The sequence below is a fragment of the Trifolium pratense genome, linkage group LG6, assembly GCF_020283565.1.
Source record: "Trifolium pratense cultivar HEN17-A07 linkage group LG6, ARS_RC_1.1, whole genome shotgun sequence".
Classification (NCBI taxonomy): Eukaryota; Viridiplantae; Streptophyta; class Magnoliopsida; order Fabales; family Fabaceae; genus Trifolium; species Trifolium pratense.
Genome location: NC_060064.1, coordinates 21,048,804 through 21,071,622, shown reverse-complemented (window position 1 = coordinate 21,071,622; position 22,819 = coordinate 21,048,804). Strand labels below are relative to the sequence as shown.

The window sequence follows — 22,819 nt, the reverse complement described above, 5'->3', positions numbered from 1 at the left end:
ATCAGCCAAACAAACATCTTCAAAAAAAAAAAAATACCAAACAAACATCGATTAACAAAGTCAACTATCAAGTAAGTGTTGGAGAGTACAGCGAGCTCGGGAAAAACAGTTGACCAAATGTTCTAGATCACGAGAGAGTGAGAGACGTCACATCTCCACCCAAAATTTAAAGAGTGCATTTGAATCGAGCAATTAGAAATTTTAGAGAATTTATAATTCTAAGCAATTCAAATTATTGAATTTGAATTACCATTATTTTTAAATGTGTGTTTGGATAGAGAAATAGGAAATTTCATTGTGAACATTTTGGGTCATTTTTATAAATTTAAAAAGTTTTGGGTCAAATTTAAACTTTGAAAAATAAAGAACAATTTCAAATTTTTAGGAACCAAATTGCAAATTTTGAAAAAAAAATAGGGGATAATTTGCAATTTTAAAAATATTATACGGGTCGATTTGAAAATTTTGAAACATATGGAATAAAAGAATTTCAAGTTTCTAGCTTTTTGGTATCATTTGAAATTCCTTAAATTTAACTCGGGACAAAATACTTCAAAAAATAATTTTCCAAATTAATCATCCAAACAAGGGAGAAATTAGACAAAAGAATTTAATTCCTTCAAGACATTACTTACCTCAAAACATTCCTAGGCATTAGATTAATGAGTCACCTATCTTATAAATCCAACATTTTTCCCATTCATAATCGATGTGATCCAAATCCATAGAACATTCACTAAAGACATAAATATTTTAAGCAATTTAGTAAATCAAATATAGTAAAAGAAGTAATAAACAGAACTAAGAAAACCATTTTTCTTTAGGCACAGTTCTAAATTCGTGTTATTTATGGTTGTTGCAAATGATTCAATAAATTGGAACATGTCTTTTGTTTCACAAATGCACATCAATCATATTCTGAAGTTTCCAGGAAGGTCAAGCTGGAAACATTCAAAGTTGATTTTTCATCTGGGCCAAGTGGATCATAGGGTGAATCTTCTCCAAATTCATTTGGCAGTGACTTCCAATGCAAGCAAGGTTCCCAATCTGCTTCTTTGAGAACATTAAGTATCTCTTTTACCACTATCTTGCTACCCTCGGATGTCAGATGAATTCCATCCCTATCAAACACCAATCAAGCAAATTAATGAACAATATGAGAGCATGTTTGAAGCTTTTTCAATTAAAGGGTGTATTTAATTCCAGTTACGAGATGTGCTCATATTTAGTATCTGATAATCTCTCAAATAGGATTACCTCTATTGGAGAACCTATGGAAAGCCAAAACAATACTGAGGGGTATATGAGGGCAAACTTACGTGAAGCAAACATCTCGCCAGTCATCCCTTTTCTGGAGTAAAGACCACAGATCAATGGCCTTGATATTCATCTCGCGACATAGCTCCAAACATGCTTCTGAATATATTCGACAGGATTCATTATTCCTTGGCGGCCTCTTTATACAACTGGTTTGAAGTCCAAAAATTTAATCATTAGTTTGAGATATAGTCCAGAAAAGAAGAATGTTAAAGGGTCTTGAAAAGGACCATGTCATTCACTAAATTGATCATATGCTAGTATTGTTAAATTGTACAACATTTCACATGTCTTAGTCTAATAGCATGATTGTTTGGGATGATTGGATTTTGACATGTTACTTCACCTACATGCCTAATCCTACAAATTTATTCAACATGAGTGAGGGGGTGAAGATTGTTTTCAATCTGAAGATGACAATTTTTAGATATCAACTGTACAATATACTATGATTTATTGACATAACCTTATCAGTACAGGTTTTTCTAATATACTGTAATATTAAATCTATAGTTCATAAGTTATCTGTGCCAGTTTTGTGGCATATGTGTGACTATATATAATCATAGTATAAACATGAGTGCAGGAATCACTAGGCTCTCTATCTTCTATTTTGGCAAAACTATATTATCAAGAGTCCTTTAATTTAGTTTTAGGTTTCAAGTTTCAACCAGGTACTTTATCATCTTTTCGTGTCAAGTTAATCCTTTTTAAATGTCAAGTTAGTCTGTTATGTTTAAAAACATCAACAATGTTGTATTGAACTTCATTTCAGCAATATTATAATAATCAAATAGCAATAGAATTGTAATACGAACCTGTTTCCATAAATTTGTGCCTCATTGACAGGAGGAGCACTGAGAAATATAAGGCGAGTCTTCTTTGACAGGCTCTGGCAAACAGTAGCATATGTCATGCAGATTATGCAAGCAGTGAACAAAAATTAACACTTGAAGGATGAATGATTTCTTTCATATAATGATAAATAACGAATACAGAAAGTGTTACTCTAGTGTGAAATTTTACCTTGAGATGGTTAGCAATCTTCTTCATATTTTCAATGTATTCTTGGAGAGGTACATGTTGACCAAGGCCACTTGGATGTGAAAGAATAGAATCATTACCACCGAAGTACACTATTATCAACGAAGGTTGCTCGGTGGCATTCTATATTATAGAAGACAACAGAGCAAAAGTGTGACTCTTCATTTGTAATAAATCACATTGTGCAAACTTGAATCTAAAATTCAAAAAATGCAAGCTACAAATTGTGATAATTAAGAAACTCGTTGTACTATAGTTAATATTGTAAAATTCAAAATAATCTTCCTAGGAAAAATTGAGAACATCATTTGCAAGATTCTTCCACCTAATCTATAGAAAACTTACGCAACCTACAGACTCTTTTCGAAGGTGTCATTTGTTACTCAATGACCACCACCAGTAGAATATCCATTTTTAAACATTTATGAAGAAAGGAATAGAGATTCAAGATGAAAAAAGAAGGAGAAATTTTTTACTCAATAGTGGCATTTACCAGTAAAAACAATTCTCAATACCTTGGGAAAAATTGTATCTAGAACCTGCACAGCGCGCCTTGTATTCCAACCAGAGTATCCTCGCAGAACTATATCAGCCTATGTAAACGACAAAGTGACATAAGTTAAACTCATTGACCATCATAATGCAACAAACAAGAAAAAAAATCAAAAAAAGAGTAACTTCATACATTTTTTGCTAGAAAATTTAAAATGTTAGGCATTTTATATGCATTGTTCTTATATTAGTCTCAAATTGGTAGCCTTGTACTAGAAGAAAGAAGCATAGGACCACCACTTTTCTAAAAAGTCCTCAATATGGTAGTTTTCTAAATTCTAATAGGTCCACATTAGTAGTGGTTTATTCAATAGATTAGGAGAGGGGTTAGGTCTTTATTTTATTTTTTATACATATGCACATGTTAGTCGTAAATAGTTATGTTAATAGCAAAGATCGAACCATTGAAACCTATTTAATACTTCTTCAACGTCTCAACCCATACTACTGGACTACTCCTTTAGGGGAGTGATATCCTAATTGTAATTGTTTATAAATAGAAAAGATGGGAGAAGTTAGTCGGGTAATCACTTGACATAAATCGGTCTTCTACAGTTCTATTACAAGAAAATCACGGTGAGTTCCCGAAATTACAGAACAATGCCAGTGCTTCGAGGGTCTATGCATCTCCCAATGTCTAAAATCCTACTTCTCTCAATCTATAGGCACAAACCTTATTCCTCTTAATCTCTTACCATCAAACTAAAACCCTTTCAATTACAACACTCTGAGGTGGATAATTCTGATAGATCCAAAAATTAATAAACACTATTTATGAAGGTATCAGAATTATCAGCCTCAACAGTGTACCGGTACATATCCAAATAAGATGTGTAATGAAGAATTCACCTTAATCATAGATGACATAAATCATGTAATGTTACAAGCATCAGTTGAATAATATTGATATTGTCCTAAGAATATTTAGCACCAATTATTATATTTATATTATTAAATAAATTAAAACTATAACAGATTCACAAGAATCGTGCATTTCTGGAAAAATAAAGTCAACTCGAAAGATTTGACGATTTTTTAATTTTTTTAAATCATAAAAAAAACGGTTTCAGTTACAGAAAGCATAACAATAACAATGGAAGGAAGAAAAGTAGTACCTTGCGAGAATACAAGTGAGAAAGAATAGCACCCCAACCTTCTTTCAAAAAACTGAGCTGAACAATGGAAGAACCAAACAGAACAAATTGTGGCCGAATTGGTCCGACCATTTTTTCTCTCTCACACGGACGGCGCAGATACAGTGTCAGTGTGATCTGTCTGTGACTCAGTGGAGAAGAAGGAGCAGATTCGAAACTAAATAAATTATTACAGTATGCATTATTAAGGGGGGTGGGGTGGGTTGGTTGGTTGTTCCTTCACGTTTAGACCGTCATTTATTAAAGGGGATGAATTGTGATTTTTAAGTTTTAACTTATTACAGCCATAGATTACATCAAATAATCCTCCTGTCCTTAATATAAGCGGAAAATTATTTTTTAGATATAAGGATCGGAGGGAATACAATCATATATTCAACATCGTTAAAAATGTAAAATGATGAATCTGCAAACAAACTCGCAGTATCCAAGTTAATAGGATATAATGGCAAATTGTGTACTATAAATAACATGATAACATTAAAGTCAGAGGAATATCCATGTTTTCAGATCTGTAACGTTTGATGCTCAAATCATTGATTGAATCTACAATTGACTGAAGTTGATCTTTCAATAGGAATAAGCGAACACCACAACAATACTAAAAATCAAATAACACCGCACAAGACTTTTACCTTATAATTTGAGACGGAGGGAGTATATTGTAAGAATCTTTCTTGTAAAAGTTTAAATATTTTTAACAATGGATGAATTAAATATGAATTTTAAAATTTTTTATGCTTAAAAATTCATAAATAATTAATCTTATGTTAAAATATTCTAAATTTTTGTGCGAGATGTTCTTATAATATTATAAACATGAATAAAAAAATCATTGAAAAATATGAAAGTACACACGAGTTGATTTCAAAGTATGGACCAAAGTTGCGGTAAAACATATTTGAGAGCTAAAAGTTGCTGAAATTTTTTATAAGGACTAAAAATGGAATTCAAGATATTTATAGGGACCAAAACAGATTTTATAAACAAACAGAATTTTATAAACAGATTTTTTTAACAATATTATATAATTTTATAATATATTTTATTATTTCTTTAAGATTTTAGCCACACTAGTATTTTAAATCTGAATCTACCCCTAATTTGGGACCCTAGTTAGCATTTTCTAAAAAAAAGTAAAGTGGCATAGGTTGGCATGGGTTGGTTTATCTATTTTAATATTAAATGGACAAAATTTTAACATCATTTTGATTTTTTTTTTTAACATGATAGAGTTTTTTTTTTAAAGATGCTAAAGAAAATTATATTAAATGCACAAGATGGGTTAGAAGTGTCAAATACAAGAAAAAATGTGGGTGACATCCTAAAAAAACTCCTAAATATTAACACTTAAACATGGTAAAGGACTTACCTTTCAATCGATAAGATCAAACGGCCATCCTTTTTTCCTAGCTTTCAATCACCACCAAGAGAAAACTTTAATCTTACCAACCAGGGTCGCAATAGAAAGTCTTATTTTTGAATAAGTGATTATTACGCGCTTTTCAAATGGACCAGCGACACACAATTCAAATAAGATTATAAATCAAGCCGAACTCCTTTCCAAACAAAAAAGAGATACTAAATTGAGTTGCATGAGGAACAACTCCATTGGGATATAATATAAACATATCTCAAGCATGAAAGGGGTTATAAACTTTGACATTAAAAAAATTAATAAATTAGATATTATAGACTAAAAACAAAATAGAAAAATTGTTGAGGATGAAAACATGTGATTTTTTATATAAGGACGAAAACTAAAATTTTCTAATTTAATAAGGACGAAAAACATATTTATCCTCATTTTTCCTTGGCTAAAATGAATTTTTATCCCCTAACATTCACAAACTTGCAATTTTTGTGCCATAACTTTTATAATAATAATTTTGACCCCCTAATTTTAACCTATTTTTATAAATAACCGACCTTATTGTTGACCAAGTCAAACATTTATGTAGGTAGAAAATCACATATGAGTTTTATTCCAACTAAAAAATAAAATCCAATTAATTTAAAACACTACAAAAATAACATAACATGAATTAGCAACCGTCACCGGACAATAAGCCCATGCAAATTTGTGGGGCTAAATATGACATTTGTAGCGAGAGATGGAACCATGAAATAAAATAAAGGAGGACCACTAAAATAAACTATAATATTTAAATTAAATACCAAAATTATATTTCATACAAAAGTTTAAGTCGTTATAAGCACAAAGTTTATTAGTAGAAAATTAAATTACAAACCTTAAAATAACACTCTACATATATCGAGCGGTTTGAAATAATTAATAATTGAATTTGAACTAATATTTGCAGTAATTTCCCTTTCAATATATAAACAGTCATGCTATCTGCTAGAAATCGACCTTTCATCTTGTTTCGCAATTTAGTCTTGATGATTTTCATTGCCGAAAAGGACCTCTCAATTGTGACAGTAGAAACTGGAAGAGTCATGATAAGATGGAGCAGTCTAATAATAAAGAAGTAAATTTTATCCATGTTAGTTGCAACCAAACACGAACATAATTTTTGAATAGTTGATAAATTCTTCAAATCTGTTGATTGACGTACATCAAGATGAAATTGTCGAAGCTTAAATGGCAAAGTGATCTTATCTTGCTCATTGAAATCCAAAGGATAATATCTTTCAACTAGAGTGCAAACAATATCAATTTTAAAAGCTTTATAACTACCCTTAGAATTCAAAGCACAACTTAGAGTTAACAAATTCATTGCTTGCTTACTAAATCTGTTATTCAACTATTGTAATTGTTGATCAATAATAGCAAAAAACAGTTCAACTTTAAAGTAATGTTCTAATGTGACTTGATTCTATTCAAGACGAGAGCGTCCATATCTTGTTGCAAAATGAGTATCATCAAGATTAGGAATCTCAATAGCATGTCTTACACACTAAATCGTCAGATTTGTATACAACTTATCCCAACCACTTTATCTCACATATGTTATTCCCATAATTTGATGATGTAAGATGAGTATAAAATCAAGATTTGTGATGCATTCTTTAATAAGCTAAAACAATTTTACGCACATGCTTCTATTGTTCCAAATTGATTTCCATGTGACATTTGTCTATTCTAATCATATCAATCCATGCCACTCAAATAAATTAGTTGGTTGAATAATTCAAACAAAAAATTATGTCTATCAAATACTTCATCACTCTCAACTCATTTCCTAACATTCAATAGTTCCTATTGCGGTCAACATTAAATATGGAGATTGAAGATTTTCGTGTTTGAGTTCTTTCTCTGCTATAATTATGCAGATAGACACCACACATCATCTCTATTTGAGTTTGAAGAAACTTGGAGGAATAGAAATTATGGATTTCAATTTGTTAATGGGATTAGAAGTTTGGGTTTATATTAGGGAATAAAACGATAGAGTTGTTGCATGATTCAACGGTCATGAACAATAACACATTTTTTACTGTCATTTTAAAATCAATCAAATTAGTCCCTACAAACGTAGAAGGATGTGTCACCAGTTAACTCCACACGTCAGCATTCTGTTTACACTGATTTTTGGTAAACAAGCGCTACTTTAAATTAATTACTTGAGAAATTAACTAGTAAATCTCGAGACAAGTTTTGTGTATTGAATTCAAAAGAGTTTTGAATGTTCATCATTGAAATAAACATTTATCATACTAAAAAATATTAAGTGCAAAAAGGTTTAAATGCAAATAATGATAAAAGGTTTTTGAAAACTAAAAGTTGCAAAGAAAATGTAAATTGCAAGGTTTGAATGTAAATGAACGAAAGTTCACTCGAATGAGAGAACCATTTAAATGCAGAAAAGTAAGTTTAAAAGTAAAGACTTTGCAGGAATTTAACTTTGCATTGAATTGTAAATGATTACAAGAATTGAAAATGGTTCATAGATTCATACATTTTCCCTTTGTACTCGTTTCTCACGATCGTTTGGGTACTTTGAGTTTGCAAGGATTTCTGTATGCGAATTGTGACCAAGATTTCAAATTAAAAACTAGTATTTATAGATACAAGAATGATAACTGCTACCTAACGTTTCTATACTAATCTTCTGCCACGTATCCCTTTGCATTTGAAATACACTTTCACTTGGAACGTTGCATCCATCGAAATCGAACTGAATTTGAAACTGAAATAAGGAAAATATTCTAAGTCCACAACAAATACTATTTCGATCTGTTAATTGACATGATTGAAAGAAAGAGTAATCGAAAGGCAGAATTATAGTAAATATATAAGAAAAGAAACTAAGTTATTTCTTCTCTTTTACCTTTTGACTTGGAGTATGATTTAAGATTCATACTTATAAATAATTTCCTTTAAAATTCTCTTATTCTTAAACACATTACCATTAACCTTCATAACTAGAATTTAAATAAGAGTTCTCTTGTTCTTGAAGACATTTACTTCTCATCTTATGAAAGTCAAAGTCAATGTATCTTTGAATGTAGTCAACGCAACTTTAAACATGAGTTTTAACGCATATTTTAGCTCGACTAAAATATGGGATAATACACTCCTAACGGCCCAAGTTAATAGAGGGACTTATTTGATATAAATTATGCAAATTGAAGGATGTTTTAGTAATTTTGAAAAAACTAACGACAATTGATTGATGGGTACAAATTTGTGGACAAATTTACCTGAACTGAGTGCTCAGAAAGGAATGTTGGATTGTGAGAATAAATTCGTCATATCTGTGTATGATGATTGGTCTGATTTCTTGGTATTTGGAGAAAAATGTACTTGTAATAATGTTAACACTCTAACGCTAAAGTGAATATATGAATGAATGAGGTGAGAAAAAAAAATAGATAATCACATATCATGAAAACAAACAAAACAACCTCACAAAAAGACAGTAAAATGACCAAAAAAAATACGAAAAAAAAAATTGATCTCTGTGTTTAATAAAGAAAGGAGAAATGCAAAAGGGTGATTTTGACTTAAAAATTATTCAAAACCACAATTTTTTCAAAGAATGAAAACAACAAATTTTTAATGTACAATTTTTTTTATAACTTAAGGAAATATGTATTTTACTTAATTTTTAATAAAAAAATGTATAAATTTTAAGACAAAAAATTGACTTAAAAAATATTCTCTTAAAATTTGTAAATTAAATTATAAAAAAATTTGTACATTAAAAATTAAGTAAAATGCATTTTGCTTTATTTAAATTTTTAACATATCATTAGCATATAAACATGTGAATTTAATTTATATGCACTGTGAGTGTAAAATTATTTTACACATACATTTAATAATATACTAACATATTATGTATTATGTTTAAAAATACATATGGCAACACATTAGATATATGTATTTATATTGACAATACACAATAATTAAACTAACTCTATAAACATGTCTATTTAAAATTATTAGGGTCGGCTAATTTCATTGATGGAGTACATAGAATCTGTTTCTCTCGTATGACCCACCAAATAAATAAATAAAACAAAGAATCTGTATCAGTGAGAATCTCCAACCCCACAGCTGATGGAGCACTATAGAGCACATGAATCATGATGATGCCAAAGATATGTGCAAGACCTTATCACTTGGATGGGGTGGAGATCAATTGGTATTTTTTTTTTATTTTGGTCAAGAATAATTGGTATTTTTTATTTGTATTATTAACGGAATGGATAATAATTGAACATTTTTTAATTCACCGTCATCTTACATATGTCACATTACAAGCCCTACATATTTGGATACATTATTATTTTCATGGTCATCTCACATGCCATATTAACTTGTCACCTTTACAATCACGTGTCAAATTTACCATGTTAGATTAAGGAAATGTTATATAATTATAAAATAGTGGCGAGATGAATAATTCAATTGATTGAACTAAAAGTTAAAGTGTCCGAAAGTTTAATGTTCAAATTCTAATAAAGTATGCTCATGATTTTTGCGAGTCATTTCTTATCGTCATGTATAGCACTTCTCTATTAGAAAAAAAAAACATATGTGTGATCTCCATGATCATATGTTTTTTACATGTTATATTGAGCAAATAATACTAGAAGCTTGAATTATTGTACCCTATTTTAATATTACAATTTATAACCTCTCCTTTCTTCAAAATTAACTAAATATATAAACTAAATTTTATTTTCATTTTCTGATTATGATTTAAGTGCTTTTGATTATGATTTATGTTTGCATATATATATATATATATATATATATATGAGTCAGGATCCGTTGACACCAACTAGTTTGACACCAAATGTTACACCTCTCAATAACGTTTTAACCGATATAAATTTTATAAAATCCACCGTTGGATTGAAAGTTTACATCATATAGATCATTTGTGTAAAATTTCAAATAAATCCAAAATTATTTGATATGTTATTGAGATACATCAAAATTAACGGTTTTTGTATTTTTTTAAATGCCGTTAATCTTTATGTGTCTCAATAGCATATCAAATGATTTTGGATTTGTCTGAAATTTTACACAAACGATCTATATGATGTAAACTTTCAATCCAACGGTGGATTTTATAAAATTTATATCGGTTAAAACGTTATTGAGAGGTGTAACATTTGGTGTCAAACTAGTTGGTGTCAACGGATCCTGACTCTATATATATATATATATATATATAGGATCAAATGACACCAAGATGTCAAACTTTTTATATGACACCTCTTATAATTTTTTATCGGAAAATCGTATTACAAAATCGACCGTTGGATTGAAAGATACCATAACATAGATCACATAGATAAAATATAACATTAATGAGATACATCAAAATTAACGTCTTACGAACATTCAAAAAATGAGTTAATTTTGATCTATATATATATATATATATATATATATATATATATATATATATATATATATATATATATATATATATATATATATATAACTTAGACCATACATGTGTAGACAACCATTTGGGATAACTTAGCAATTAGCATGCATGTCTTCATCAGTCAATTTTAGGTATAAGGTGATTTTTCTCAATCTTTGCAATGAGTTGAGTACTTCTTTGTACTATCTATCGATACATCAGTGCTTATCTTTTTCTTTTTTTTTTGACTCACATTAGTGCTTATCTTCTTTTTTTTTTTAACCAAAAGCTGGAAGCAAAGTGCTTACCACCACAAAATATAAGTGCTTATCTAGAATAAATAAATTGTAATACTTTCATCAATTAAATCGTTTTTTTTTTTTTTATAATGGAACTGATAATCAAATCTACAACCTATAATAAACTATCAAAATTTTTCACCACTAAATCAAACTTAGTAGCTTAGTTAAAGCGTATATTTGACTTAAGTTTCTTTACCAATTTTTCGTGATAACTTTGTTTTTTAGTCAAGTACTATATTTTAGTGACTAAATTTTTTACTCTTAAAGTAAATTAATGGAATGTTTGAGGTTCGAACTCCAAATGAACTAAATTTACGGACATATTTTTCGGGAAAAACTTATTAGCATTTTTTATGGGAAAAACTTTTTTTTTTTTGTTGAATGTCTAACTAGATATGAAATTAATTAGAATTTATTGTATTTGTAGTTGTTGAAAATACAAAAGGTTTATAGATATGGGGAGAATTGCCGGACAATGATTGGACCCAATCCCTCTATTTTATGTGCTAAATTTCGATTTTTTATTATTTTTGTTTATCTACTAAAAAAATAGGAGAAGTGACATGTAAATTTAAATTGATATGAATTAATATATACATTGAGCGTATATAAATTACATAAAAAATTCCAACAAATGATAAATACATAATAATCAAACCGTTCCTTATCAAAGGAAAGAGTAGGGACTTTCACAACATGAAGAAAAAAAAACTCTTCCCTTTATTATTTAAATAAAATATGAAATATATAACCTTTCCCTTTCTGTGACTGACTTTTTTCAAGAGCTCCACACAATTGAATTTCTTTCAATCTTTGCAAAATAAATTGCATATATAAAAATAACAATAACCAAAGTGTTTTTTTTTCTTTTTTCTTTTCAATTATTGCTTCATTTTTTTATACTCAAACCACACCACACAAATGCTTTTTATAGATTAATCCCATTGCAAATGTCTCCTAGGGATACTGTAGGACACATTTATGGTGGTGGTTCCATCTGGACTTGGAGGGTAATATGGTGAATCTTCAGCATATTCAGTTGGTAGTGCCATCCAATGCAAATTTGGCTTCCAATCTGCTTCCCTAAGGATTTTTAATATTTCCTTCAAAACTACCTTACTTCCTTCAGCTGATAAATGAACTCCATCCCTAATAAAAAAATAATAATAATCGCATTAAAAAAATAAACGTAAAATATTAACATTTTTATAATAGTGAAAGAAAATAGTAACACATAACAACTAATATACTATTATTTGTTTATTCATAAAAAAAAAATAAAAATCATCAAGAAACATCACACTATTTTTTCTTTGTGTAGTTTAGCAAAATAATTTTTTTCACCACCAGTAACCGATCAACTAGACTGTCTAATATAGTTCGTGAGTCGGTTCTAATATCAAATAATTTCGCTTCTTCTCAATCATCACTGAACTAATTAACGATCGGTAAAATAATTCCTTTTAATCATTGTAGTCAATCTTCATTTATTTAATGTTGATAGTAACACATAACATTGTCACATGGGAATAATAATGCCACTTGGATGTGAGTTGGAAGTCTATGTGAAAAATTAGTCATATATCATAGTAATAACATTCTTGTCTATGTCAAAAAAAAAAAAAAAAAAAAAACATTCTTGTCAGTCACTATTATAAATAATTCATTGAATAAAATTAGTACTATATATTTTGACCAGATATATCGGTTATTTAATTACTTTAAAATGGATTTTTATTTGAAATAGTGACCGGAAAAAATTGATAGAGAAACTAAAAGGGATGTTTTGGAAATGTTAAGGAATGTTCCTTTTTTTTTTAACAAAAGTTATAAGGAATATTTATACTCACGTAAAGCTGACATCTAACCAGTCATCCCTTTGCTGAATTGCAGACCATAGATTAATGACTTTTAAATTCATCTCATCACATAGCTCCACCAATGCCTTTGCATATATTCCACAATGTTCATTTGTTCTTCCAGATTGTGTTGCACTGGAATATTCAATCACACCATTAAGTTCATCAAAATATATAGATATATAACTTTTGCAATATCCTACTACTATTATATATAAATGTATGAATTAAAATCATGTATATTATTGTTTAAAAAATTATTCAAACAGAAATTGCATGAACCTGAGTTTTTTCCTGATTTGTACTTCACTGATAGGAGGAGAGGTGAGAAATATAAGGCGAATATGATCCGAAAGACTCTGAAAAGCATTATTATTTGTGTCAAACTCTGCACTAATAAATTATACAGTAAATAAGTCCCTGTGAGGATAGCTCTATTGATAGGGACAAATATGTAAAATATAGAACCGATGTTTGAATCCAGGCACATCCATGGTTTAATCGATCACCGGCAAAAAAGAATGCTGAATATTTTTTTGAGATAATAATAATGATAAATAAATAAAAATTGTCCACGAAATAGGGAAAAAATCATTAATTACTACCTTTAGATAGTTAGCAATCTTTCTCATATTTTCAACATATTCTTCAAGGGGAACATGAGGACCAAGACCAGATGGGTGAGGGTGAATTGAATCATTCCCACCAAAGTAGATAATTACCAATGATGGTTGCACATGAGCATCCTAAGTTGATTAAAAAAACAGAACAAACAAAGCAAAAGAATCTTAGCATGAACCAAAGTAAGAATATTAATATACATATACATTATGGGTGCAAATATTTTTTACACTATCATTTAAAATTGTTAGATTATTAAAAGTGCAATTTAAGTATAATTAACTACTTTCAAAGTCACATATATGATGTTCACGTGAGTTTAACTCGGTTGGTAGGAGTATCGTATTTTATATGCAAGAGTTGGAGAACACGTCAGTTATTCACCTTAATAAAGTTTGAATTTTAGCCACTAGACTACTTGATAAAAAAAGTTGCAGGTAATTAATTATAATTTACATTAATTGTGTAAACACACTTCTAAATAATTTAACCAAAATAATAAAATAAACACAAGTAATTACACATTTCCGATTGACCATAAATTAGAGAAATAATCACTAATCACATTGTGTAAAACTAGGTCAAAATCTTAACAACCAAACATATTAAAAAATGTCCAATTTTCCTTTGTAAGATAGTAATTCAGTTAAATCATGTTCATGATTACTCAAACTAATAAATTAATATTTTCCAAGACACTTAGACCATTTCAATTAGTTGACTCCAATGGGGACATTGCTCAATAAAATAATATATTTTTTAAAAAATATTTATTATAGAAGAAATTAATTAAATATTCAAGTGGATAATAACATATAGGATATTCAAAAGATACCAATAATTGGAATATTCAGATAAATACCAATGGAATATATTAGATACCTTGGGAAAAACTTCATCAAGAACCCAAAGCACGTCTTGAATTCCAACCAGAGTATCCCCTCAACACTATATCAGCCTATATATATATCACCATGTCAAATATTAAACATAAATTTATTTTCACTCTCAATAGTTACATTACAACAACATAATATGCATTTGTAAATTTTTTTACTGAGCATTTGTAAACCCAAAAATTCATTTCAAGTAAAAAGAGTCCTCAGATTCTCATGTTTAAAATCACATAACTATAGATTACATCTAAAGTTTTTTTCCTTGAAAAAAATAAATCCTAAGTTGATATATTATTGCTACTAATATAATATAACATGCATGTTTTGGTATAATAGTTGCAGATGATCCGAGTTCGAATGCTTAGTAAATTTTACGTTTTTAAGGTAAATAAGTGGGAGTGTCCCTGTATACTACGTATAATATTTTTGTCAACTGAGTCGTGCTTAGTAAATGCTTAGTAAAATACATATATCTTATTGCTTAAATAAATATTTTCACTGTTTTATCAATTTGCTTGAATAAATATTCCCTCTATCTTAAACACAAAAAAATATATGTATTTTGGGGTAAATATGTATATACATTTTTGTTTATAATAAAACTGGAGGGAGCTGGGGTCTATAATGGAGAATAAGATGAAAATATATATATTTGGAGACAATGAAAGTATATGTAAATGTACCATAAAAAGATAAATGAAAAAAAATAACCATGGAGTAGCAAGAAAATGACCTTTCTAGCATACAAATTAGCTAGAATAGCACCCCAACCACCATCATCAAAACTCATTTGAATTATGGAAGAGCCAAATAGCACAATTTGAGGTCTCAATGGGCCTGCCATAATCTCTTAATTTGTGCTATATATGTTGTTAACTTATTTGGCCCCTTCACTCAAACACTATCTATATACTCCTTCCTTCTTATACACAAGGTTGTGGTTGCACTATCATTGGTCATTGGAATCACAATTTATAGAAGTCGATTTTATTATTTTATTTTATTTTTTGTGTCTCTCTCTCTCTCGGGCAAGTTTACAGTCCTTGCCACGTTATACGAATAGCTACGTAGCTGGCAATCATAGCATATAATATTGCCAAAATTTGCCATTTCAACTTAATCCATGATTTATCAAAAAAAAAAAAAACTTAATCCATGATTAAATGGCCTCATTCAACCAATTAAAATTGATCTATCGTGTAAATAACAAATACTTAATATTTTTATTTTAATACATTAAAAACAATTCTTGTTCAAGACCACAAAAAAAAAAAAAAAAACTTGTTCACATGCAATAATTGTGCTAATAGTATTTTTTATATAATTAGTCATTATTTTTTGGTTTTCACCACCAGTTGAATCTGGTTCGGGTGTCAGTTCTGGCATCAAGTGGTTCTAGTCCCTCCCGATCGCAGTTGCGGGGGGTCGAACTGCGGTCCTCCCTACCAAGTTCAGCGTCAATCTCACCGAGTCAACTAACGATTGGTAATTAGTCATTATTTTAGGCTACATTTGTTGGGTCAATTTTTTTTTTCACCACAAGTATCCAACTAATTAAATCGCTTAATTTAATTCGGGGTCAATTATGATATAAAGTGGTTACAGCTCTCTTTCGATCGCAATCGTGGAAGATTGAATCGTGATCCTCCCTATTAATTCCAACATCAATCATCGTTGGATCAACAATCGATAGATTATAGGTAGAATCTACTGTATGAGCTTAATTATTAATAGATATACCGTTAATATTCAAATGGAAATGAAAAAAATGCTAATTATTTTATGATAAAAACTCTTGGCCATCATCATCCAAAATGAGCTGGAATTGGAGAGGGGGTTGTCATATAATTCGTTGACTACGAAATCACGGTAGTATTACGTAATTAAAAGAACGGTACACATTGCATTATTTAAAGAATTTTAGAAAAATTATATTAATAAATGTTCTTAAATATTCTTTAAAAAAATTATAGGAAAATTACTTATCTTGAAAATATAAGTTACAAATTTGTCAAATTAATAAATTAAATGCATAATTTTTTACACAAAAATTATCTTTATCTTTATTTATTTCTTTTTTTTTACACAATATTTATTTCTTAAATAACCCAATAAGTATACTCGTCAGCATTTTTCCTAAAAAAATTTTTTTTTTTGATAAGCTAAAAAAATATTTTTGTGAAATATAAGTCAAATATTTGCCAAAGTAATAAATTTTGCTTATTAAAATAAAAAAATTGTCAAGTAATAAATACACATGCATTTATGCAAAATTATCTTGGTTTTTGATATCTTATACTCCTTACAAAATTCATTTTTAGTATGATTCAAATATCTCTTCGTACAACTGTAAAGATTAATTTTTTTAAGTCGAATATAGAACCACAAAATGTGGCAAAACTCTCTTAATTACCATCGGAACAAGTGCTCTTTGATACTTAGAATTGGAGAGGAGGTTGTCTACACTCTACACCATCTCAGACATCTCATCCAAGTGTTCTCAATACTTAGAGAATTGGAGAGGAGGTTGTCTACAAAATAATCTTTTGTGGTCTAGTCCTATGCTTTGTTTGGACTTTATATAGTTTCTTTTGATCCTTGTATTTTGATTTTTTTGTAACCTTACTTAGTCTTCTTTAGTACGTCTTGTGCTGAGTAGACTTTTGTTTATATAAAGATCTCATTTTGGCTTGTTCAAAAAAATATATATATAATTTAATTAGTGATCGTGATTAATATATATGGATCTTTAAATTTTTTATTATTATTTTAAGTAAAAAATAAATTTTATAATAATAAAAGAGTGGTGAATCAGTTCATATATATATATATATATATATATATATATATATATATATATATATATATATATATATATATATATATAATATAAAACTCAATTGATAGGAATGTAGGATATTATAATATGTAAGAGCCGAAATTAAAATTCAAAATTTTTCATTTGATTTACCTTAAAAAGTTTGGTGGCATCTTTATGGGTCGATCACTTTTAATTCGAGTTCAGGAGTTAGTGTTTAGTGGCATCTATATGTGTCGGAATTTTTTTTGGTAGTCAGTGTTTTTTTAAGTATGAGATTAGAAGTGGACCTCTTTTAGGTGATGTTTATTTTGACATTTTCATTGATGTTTCGCTTATATACGACACTTTTATTTTGTAGCTCTTTTTACTGATTTTTGTTCGCCTTATGCAGAGACCTAATTATTATTAATAATATATTTTTCGTTCAAAAAATATTAACCTTAAAAAGTAAAATTTTAAGTTAATAAGATACTTGGCAAAAGACAAATAAATCGAGCACCAATATAAGAATTCGTTTTGTGTCAAGAAAAAAAATATAAGGATTCGTTTAAATATAAAAAATTCTCTTGATAGAACTCACTAATTTTTACTTGTACCTATTTTTCTTATAAACGAAGGTATTGAAATAAATCCAGACTCGTGAATTGTGAGCATGTCTATCAGGAATTGAGGATGATATAATGATTAAGTGTATATAGACATCCACATAATCTACGTACATTATGTGTGTGTATATTGTTTTTTCTTTTTGTATTGATAAGATATATTGTTATTTTTTAATAATGGAATCTCTTCTAACTAACATATATCATATTGTTAGTTTTTATTTATATATAAGCAGAATGACATCAAAGGGGAATATAAATTAAGGATACTCCAAATCCATTTATTACATAGATTTTAACAGCTTTGCAAACGCATCAAAGGATTGTTCCTACAAATACACCAAGAGTTCATATAAGTTATGAAAAAACTAGTATAAGTTATATTTTTTTATTGGTACATGTATAAGTTATATTTTCTATTAACTTGTGAAAAGACAAAAAAAATTATTTTCGCTATCGATAATGAAAGGAGGGGTCCAATGCACGCTGCATATGATAGCTGACTTCTCCTTATCCTTTGAAGAGAGGGGGTGATTATTTAGGGCTATTTTTGTTTCGAAAATACCCGTTTTATTTTTATTTATTTTTATAAATTAAAGGGTTAAATATGTTTTTGGTCCATGTAGTTTCCAAGAATTTTCATTTTAGTCGTTAAAGATTTTTTTCATACTTTTTAGTCCCTTAAGTTTTTTCCGTCAATATTTTTAATCCCTATTTTTCATTCAACTCGTGCATACCATTTGAAATTTTATTTTTTTTTCTACGGTCATGTTTAGTACATTATATGAATCTCTTTTACAAAAGTTTAAATTTTATTAACAAAAGATGAATTAAATATGAATTTTTTAGGTTTTTGCACATAAAAATTCACAATAATTTATCTTATGTTAAAAAATTCTAAATTTTTATCGGAGATGTTCTTATCATATTATAAACATGAATATAAAAAATCATTCAAAAATGTGAAAGTATACACGAGTTGAATGAAAAGTAATGACTAAAAACATTGACGGAAAAAACTTCAGGGATTAAAAAGTGTGAAAAATATCTTCAGGGACTGAAATGAAAATTCTAGGAAACTATAGGAACTAAAAACATATTTAACCCTAAATTAAATGTATCATCTATCTCATGAGTTTAACTCAGTTGCCAGGACATTGCATTATATATGCATGTCTCGAGCTAATTGTGATTCATTTAAGAGGTTGTTGTCTCTCAACAAAAAAAATTTCATATGCATCTGCCATAAATAAATTAAGTGATTTTGTAATCTAATTAATTAAGTGCAACTTTTATCTTTTTTGTTCGAACTTTTTTTTCTTCTTCATATTATTGCGGTGTTTATTTAATTTTGAGGGCTTTTTTTTTTTCTTCCGTTTGGTATCTATTACAAATCAAAGCAATGTCTTTGGCATCTTAATGTTACAGATATATATAGAGACATCGTACAAAGAAAAAAAAAATCTGGATTTAAATGAGGTTCCCGTAAAAGAGCGGTGGGATTGGTCCCATCAAATTAGTCGGTTCTTGGGCTAAATACCGAGTTTAATTCAGACACTTTCATTTTGTAACAGCCTGACGGTGGTTCTGCAAGTGTACAGAATCGCTACCAAGTAATAAAGTGATAAATGTATCGTTCTCCACAGGGATTGTGCCAAGGTTACTAGTTTCGCTTAGGAATATAAATAGTTGTCTTCGCTTTGTTTGTTTTGAAAGGTATCTTTGCGGATAATAGTAAATGACAGAAAATTAAATACTGAAATTAAATGATAGAAAATATAAATAGTGTGTGTGACCACACGTGGTGGTTAAGTGTGTTCGGATCCCTCCTTTAATCCTGCTTGGTGGTTATTCCCTTGTTTCCCTCTATTAGGAATTAAACTATTAAAAATAGGTTCAGAAGCACTCGTTCCCTATTTCTATTACAAACTGTTTAGAGCCTAGTTAGTGGTTACTCTTACTCTATTTAAGCATCATCGCCCCAAAGTTCCACTTTTTTATTAAAAACGTTGGTATCATTACCTCCGTGTGTCATAACCCGTCACGTGTGCCTCTAACTAGTCCTAACTCTGCCTCGGGTAAAAATTATCGTTCTTTCTAATCATATACTAAGACCTCAGATACTGAATTTAATGGTCTCATGTTGGCCCTAGCATACTATCCTTTGTTCGGGATTACTAGCTTCGTTTCTTCGATTTCCACTAGGTCCTTAGATTTTATTCTAATGTGATCAATATTAAAATAAATATAAAACCGGATAATAAAAGAGTTTGAAAGTAGAAACAATTGAATTTATATCCAAATTATATAAAATACAAACCAAGCATTCGTAAAGGAGTTCCTCGACTCCACCTAACCTATGAAAAATAAATTACAAAGACAGAAAGAAAAGAACCTTATTAGCCTTGGAGTTCCTTGGCCCCCTTGCCTCCACCTTAGAGTTCTCCTAACTCTAGAGTGAATATTGAACATGTCTCAATATTTCTGAATGAATAATAGTGGAGGAAGGAGGCTCTATTTATAGTTTTTCAGCTGGGTTTGGGCTTTTTCTGCGCATCCATCGCACCCATCGTGGCCAAGATGGCGTGTAGTTTCGCATCATCGTGGCCACGATGGATCATATCATGGTGTGATGGAAGATTTCTTCAGGATTTTCTGCGTGTTTTTCAAGTCATCATCGTGCCACGATGACAAGCCATCGTGGTACGATGGAAAAGATTTTCTGCAGATTTTCTTCAATTAAACCGCCTTCTCATCGAGCCACGCTGAGATTCGTCGAGGGTACGATGGCTGTGTTGCTTTATTACATTTTTGCCCTTTTGCTGCTTTTTCCTCTTTTCTTGCTTCTGGACCAAGTAACTTCATTTTTCCAGGTATTTGCTTGCTTTTGGGCTTCAATTGCTATTAAAACTACCCTAAATTACTACTAAAAACAACATATAATTGATTGTCATCACAGCCCGAGCCCCTCTTTTTAGGCGACTCATAATCTTCTCTACTCCCCTCTCCAGTAGAGTTTTTACCTTCCGTGGAAATCGAACCACGTACCTTGTGGTTCAAGTACATGTTCAATCCATTCTCACTACCAATTAAACTAGCTCACGCGTGCAACTCACATGAGGCAAGCCTCATCGCGCATTCCAGCATTGCGTCCCGCGCAGGTATTGGTGTGCAGCACGCCCAAGGCAGGGGCATATCTGCTTGATCAGGCACTGATTGCGCCTCGCGCAAAGAATGGTCCGTGCCGCACCAGGAGCAGTCTTGCCGTGGTGCTAAACTTTCTTATCTTAAGATTTTAAGGCAATTACAACATAGAACATGAAGTCAATTTTCAAGTATCGCAAGTTGGCTTAGTGTACATGTATATATCGACGTGAATTACAATATTATATTAAAAGTAAAATAAAATTTCAACATATACAATTCATTTTATAATATTATATAAAAGACAAATTCCATTAATAAATTTAGGGTAAATAAGGTTTTACCCCCTGCAAAATAAGCCAATTTTGCATTACTCCCCCTGCAAAAAAAAAAAACTTGGGATTACCCCCCTGCAATATGAAGATTCTCTCTTTTTACCCCCTACTTGACAACTTGGCATAGAATCTTTATTTTTTATGAGGTGGCATGCATATGTGGCATTTATTTCATTTTTATTTTTTTAATTTGCACATGTCATTTTTATTATTAAATAAATTGGTGACAAAAATTTTAAAAATTCTACTTAATTAGTTTTTTAAAAAAATAAAAAATATTGTGTCAAAAAAAATTATTAAAAATAAAATATGTTAATTCAAAAAGATATGTTAATCCATTGTTTCTAACAACAACAAAAAAAAAAAAAAAAAAAAAAAAAAAAAAACTCACAATCTTTTCCTGTAACATAACACAAATCTTTCTCCTTCTCATTCTTCTTCTCAAAACCCAAAATTATTTTTTCTCCAACACAAACTTAGAATCTCAGAATCCTTTTTCTCTAAAATAAAACCTAGAAATCCGCCGAATTCGTCTAAACAAATGATTGATGAAGAACAAAGGCAGGAACTAGGAACCGGATTTCCTATAAAGGCAGAAACTGGGTTTTTGAATTTATGGGTTAGAGATTGAATTGATGGGATGAAGAATTGGGAAGAAGAATTATGTTTTTGGGTTAGGAAGAAATTGAGTTGTTGCAAAGGGATGAAGAATAGAAGAACAAAAGAAATTTATGATTATGTTTCTGGGTTTACCGAGATTGATTTTTGGAAGAAAAAAAATTGGGTTCTTTTTGGATTGTTGTTCTTGGTGGTGTTGATGATTTTGTTGATGTTGTTGTTGTTCTTGGTGGTGTTGATGTTCTTGTTCTTGTTGAATGATGAAAGTTATTGTGGTAGGGATGAAGGGGAAATTAGAAAAGAATTTATTATGATTTTTTTAATTTTTAGTTTATTTAATAATAAAAATGACATGTGCAAATTAAAAAAAAAAATTAAATGCCACATATGCATGCCACCTCATAAAAAATAAAGATTTTATGCCAAGTTGTCAAGCAGGGGGTAAAAAGAGAGAATCTTAATATTGCAGGGGGTAATCCCAAGTTTTTTTTTGCAGGGTGTAATGCAAAATTGATTTATTTTGCAGGGGGGTAAAACCCTATTTACCCATAAATTTAAATTGCTATCTTAAAAATTTGATTGTAGTTTGATTATTAATTAAGAGTGCCCTTTTATTCGTTAAAAAAAAGGGCCCTTTTATGTTATCTTATATTTATTAGTTAGTTGAACCTTTAATTTCGTCAAACACTTTAATTAG

General features: G+C 29.5%; 1 protein-coding gene and 1 pseudogene across 1 annotated transcript; both read right to left on the bottom strand.

Annotated features, from left to right (window-relative positions):
• Positions 1–777: 777 nt before the first annotated feature.
• Positions 778–4,355, bottom strand: LOC123892734 (GDSL esterase/lipase CPRD49-like). Its single transcript, XM_045942590.1, has 6 exons — positions 4,029–4,355; positions 2,877–2,954; positions 2,344–2,484; positions 2,136–2,209; positions 1,320–1,466; positions 778–1,121 (listed from the first exon to the last, which is right to left on the bottom strand). Exons 1-6 carry the CDS (start codon positions 4,137–4,139, stop codon positions 908–910), a joined length of 765 nt encoding a protein of 254 aa, XP_045798546.1. The 5' UTR covers positions 4,140–4,355; the 3' UTR covers positions 778–907.
• A 7,565-nt stretch (positions 4,356–11,920) lies between these two features.
• LOC123892749 lies at positions 11,921–15,597 on the bottom strand (annotated as a pseudogene).
• Positions 15,598–22,819: the final 7,222 nt, after the last annotated feature.

Bases quoted from the DNA above. Each gene is read 5' to 3' on its own strand.
- LOC123892734 (XM_045942590.1), bottom strand. From the start codon at position 4,139: ATGGTCGGACCAATTCGGCCACAATTTGTTCTGTTTGGTTCTTCCATT. The intron at 2,210-2,343 runs GTAAAATTTCAC...ACTGTTTGCCAG, and splicing joins AGATTGCTAACCATCTCAAG to AGCCTGTCAAAGAAGACTCG. The intron at 1,122-1,319 runs GTAAGTTTGCCC...GGTGTTTGATAG, and splicing joins TGGCGAGATGTTTGCTTCAC to GGATGGAATTCATCTGACAT.